The 3659-nt window shown below is 68.8% G+C and overlaps 2 protein-coding genes across 2 annotated transcripts in view; one reads left to right on the forward strand and one right to left on the reverse strand.

The window, feature by feature from the left end:
- The window catches only part of CHLNCDRAFT_144528 (hypothetical protein), a gene marked incomplete at both ends in the record, with an annotated part of 6231 nt that extends 3781 nt beyond the window's left edge, over positions 1-2450 (reverse strand). The window contains 8 exons of the mRNA XM_005848919.1: positions 31-126; positions 384-444; positions 839-938; positions 1228-1345; positions 1600-1713; positions 1911-1980; positions 2140-2191; positions 2396-2450. Coding sequence (XP_005848981.1) covers positions 31-126; positions 384-444; positions 839-938; positions 1228-1345; positions 1600-1713; positions 1911-1980; positions 2140-2191; positions 2396-2450 — 666 coding nt within the window. The remainder of the gene's footprint in view (positions 1-30; positions 127-383; positions 445-838; positions 939-1227; positions 1346-1599; positions 1714-1910; positions 1981-2139; positions 2192-2395) is intronic.
- Positions 2451-2562: 112 nt separating this feature from the next.
- Positions 2563-3659, forward strand: part of CHLNCDRAFT_144529 (expressed protein) — a gene marked incomplete at both ends in the record, with an annotated part of 1892 nt that continues 795 nt past the window's right edge. The window contains 2 exons of the mRNA XM_005848710.1: positions 2563-2674; positions 3341-3501. Coding sequence (XP_005848772.1) covers positions 2563-2674; positions 3341-3501 — 273 coding nt within the window. The remainder of the gene's footprint in view (positions 2675-3340; positions 3502-3659) is intronic.

Consider the following 3659-nt stretch of genomic DNA (forward strand, 5'->3'; position numbering starts at 1 on the left):
TCTGTGGGCGCACCTCTCTGTCGGCGCCACGTGCGTGTACAGCGGGCTGCCGGCCACAAAGGTGAGGATGGCGCAGGCCATGACGGCGGCGGGAACGGCAAAGCCGACCGCCCAGCTGATGTTCTCCTGCGCAGTACGGGAGCAGCGGGCGCGGCACGCGTGGCGTGGACACGGCTGGCACGCGCGGCGTGGAGACCGGCTGGCAGGCGGGGCGGGCGCGGCCGGCCCGCGCCGGCCTGCGCGCCGTATCCCCGCGACGCGTCCCCTGTGTCACTGTATCCCGCCATGCCCACGCCCCGGCCCTCCCGCCTCTCCCGGGAGGCTCTGGCTCCTGCCCCCGCGCCCCTGCACCCTACTGCTAATCACAGCGCCGCCTGCCTCACCTGCACCCACACGATGACCGTCACCGCCAGCAGCGAGCCGATGTTGACGAAGAAGTAAAACCTGCGGGCAGGGGGCGGGGGGGCGGGCACGCGGGAAGGGTGGGCCAGGCACACAGGCAGCAGGGAGGCCAGGCAGCAAGTGCTGTTGGAGGGTGTGGAGAGGCAAGAACGTGGGAGCGCAAGGAGGTAGCCAGGCAGGGCTGGAAGGAAGGAGGTACACAACACAACACGATAGGGCAGAGGGGCAGAGGCGGCGCCGCCACGCCAGCTGACGCAGCCCGCCTTCCCAGCCAGTCGAAAGGGGGTGGCCCCGAGGGAGAGCAGCAAGCCAGGCAGCAGGGGCAGAGCGCGGCGAGCAGGCGCGGCGCGCCAGGCGGCCCCGACAAGGTTTCGGTTCCAGTCAAAACCGTATTGAATTAAACTAGATTTGTTCTCTTATTCAGTTCCCAGCCCACCAGTTGAAGAAGGAGGTCTTCTCGCGCCGGTCCTGAGGGTCCGCCTCATCAAATTGGTCCGCGCCAAAGGCAGACACGTTCGGCTTGATGCCGCCGGTACCTGGGGGAAGGGGCGGCGTGGGGGAGGCGGGCGGCGTAGGGAGGCAGGCCGCGGGGCAGGCATCCGGGATGCGACGGGCAGGCAGCGGGGGCAGCGGGGCGTGCCCCGAGCAGCGGCAGGGCCTCTGCCACAAGCAGCAGCAGGGCGTCAGAGGGGTGGCGCGGCGGCTCGGGGCACGTGGCGGGGCGCAAAGGCGGGCCGGAAGGCGGGCCGGCGATGGCTGCGCGGCGCAGCCGCGCGCCCGCCGCCGCCTCCGCCGCGCCATCCATGCTGCGCCCCACCGCCTCACCCAGGGCTATGATGTACAGAGAGCCGTACAGCACGGCGTTCTGCAGCGGTGAGGCGTACTTGTCTGGTGTGGGGGTCAGGCCGGGCAGCGCCGCCGACACGGCCAGCAGCACCATGCCCTGCGGGGGAGGGGAGTGGGCGCGCGCGGGGTGGGTGGCTGGCTGGCGGGCGTGCCTGGCGGCGGCGGGGCCGGCGGCCGAGCAGGCGCGGCGCGGCTCAGCAGGCGCGCTTTCCTTTCGCACCCCCTTCTATACAACCAGAGCACAGCATGAGAACTCATGCATAACCGATGATTACTATGCATTGCTGGTTGTCATGCATTACCGATTAGTATGCATTGCTGATCACATTCTTTACATGTACATAAGCGCACCAGGAAGTAGATGACCGAGAAGACGATGATGGTCTTGTAGCGGCCCCACATCGAGTCCGCCAGCCACGCGCCCAGCAGCGGCGTCAGGTAGCACGTCCCCTCAAACAGGTTGAGCTGCAGAGGGGGCCGGGAGGGGCCAGGGAAGGGGGGGAGGGGCAAGGCAGGCAGGGGTTGGGAGGCGCCGCAAGCGGGCAGGGGTTGGGAGGTGGCGCACGCGGGGGGAGGGCAGTGGGTGCGAGGTGCGGGCGAAGGCTCCCCCGCAGCGGCGCGCCAGTGCGCACACCCTGCACCCCACTCCCCGCACACCTCACCTGGATGGCGGCAAAGCCGTTGTCCTCCCCCATGACCCGTGTCAGGTAGATGATGAGATTGGTGGACAGTCTGCGAGCGGGAGGGACAGCAGCATGGGTGGCAGGATAGGTAGGGTGCAGGGCGCGAGAGCAGCGGCGCGCAGCGGGCCCCTAGGTGGCGGCACGGCGGCGGCTGCCGCGCGGCACGAGGGCCGCTGCCCGCTGGTCTGCACCCGGCACGGCAGCTCACCCGTAGAAGGCCAGGCGCTCGCAGAACTCATTTCCCAGGATGAAGGGGCACACTGCAGCGGGGCAGGCAGGCGGGCGCCGCAACCGACGACGCACCAGTCAGGGGTGACGCTTGCTGTGCCGGGTGCGTGCTGCTTTCTGGCTGTCTCCAGCCTGCTGCCCTGCGTCTGCAAGCACCCTGGGCACCCAGATCCGCCTGCTGCCCTGCCGCAGCCCCGCAGTCCCTACACACGAGGCTGTGGGCAACGCCGCTGCACCTGTCAGCAGCGTGGAGCGCCGCTTGGGCGGCTCCTCGACAGGCTGTAGTGACATGCTGCCGCCCGCCTGCTGCTTCTTGGATGCCTCGTGTGTGTTAGATTCTGGCTCCTGCACCAGGCAGCGCAACGCAGCACAGCGCAGACCAGGGTGGCGGGTCAGACACGGGATGGCGTGCAAGGCCATCGACGGCGGCGGCGACGGAAAGGGAGCAGCTCCGGGGAGGGCAGAGGCCGCCGCCGCCGCGTGCATCCGGCACATTTCCAAATACAGGGCTGGAGGTGGCATCTCCAGGCTTGTGAGCGCCCCGCAACCTCTCCTCACCGTGGGTCACCGGCTCAGAGCAACACGTGAGGCCTGCCAGATAGTGCTTCCCAGCTGCCACGCGGGTACTGCAGCTCCCACAGCCCTGCCGGGTCCCTTGAAAAGTGAGACAGGCACGGGGACCGATGTGCAATTTTGGGAGCAGGGTCCGAATCGCCCCGACACCCCGGGCGCTCTGCCAGGCTTTGCATGTATCGCAGGCGCCGATGGCAGGCCAAAATGCGTCCAGGGAGCCGGCAAGCGCGGTACAACATGCTGTACACATTTCTCAATCCGCACGTGGAAGGCAAAGCCCAATTCGATCCGCCTAGAGCGTGGCACGTGCACTGAACTCCACATCAAGCACCCAGGAGACTCTCCCCACACTATGTTGTCGTCTACCACGGTCGCCTGCGCCTCCAGCGCCTCTCAGCGCCCCACAGCACCGCGCAGCAGCCATCGGCTCGCGCCCAGGCTGCACACAGCAGGCCTGCAGCAGCACGGGCGGCAGCGGCGGCGGGCGGGCCTCCGCGTCGCCGCGTCGGCAGAAGAAGGTGCTTGCAATGTATACCCCCCTGTGGTGCAAAGCGTGCCCGTGCTTGCTGCCTCACACTGAACCCCCACATCCCGCTGTCCGCCTGCAGAGCTGGATCAGCAGCTGCAGGCGGATCTCGAGCGGCTGCGCCAGCGGCAGGCGGCGACAGGCGCGCCTCCCTCTGCGCCCGCCCAGCAGGCGACAGCGCAGCAGCCGGCAGCTGCCAGCGGTGGCGGCCCGCTGGAGGCGGTCAAAGACGCGGTCGACAAGGTGAGGACAGGGCGCAGGCTTCAGCCTGGAGCGGAGCGCGGAGCGCTTCCTGCCTGCCTGCCGTCCTTGGCTGCTGCCCGCATGCACAGGCAGCATGCAGCGTGCATGCCTCATCTCTCCCTCACCCGTCAACCCACTACGATCCCCATGTCCCCGCT

This window comes from Chlorella variabilis (assembly GCF_000147415.1).
Source record: "Chlorella variabilis unplaced genomic scaffold CHLNCscaffold_7, whole genome shotgun sequence".
Lineage (NCBI taxonomy): Eukaryota > Viridiplantae > Chlorophyta > Trebouxiophyceae > Chlorellales > Chlorellaceae > Chlorella > Chlorella variabilis.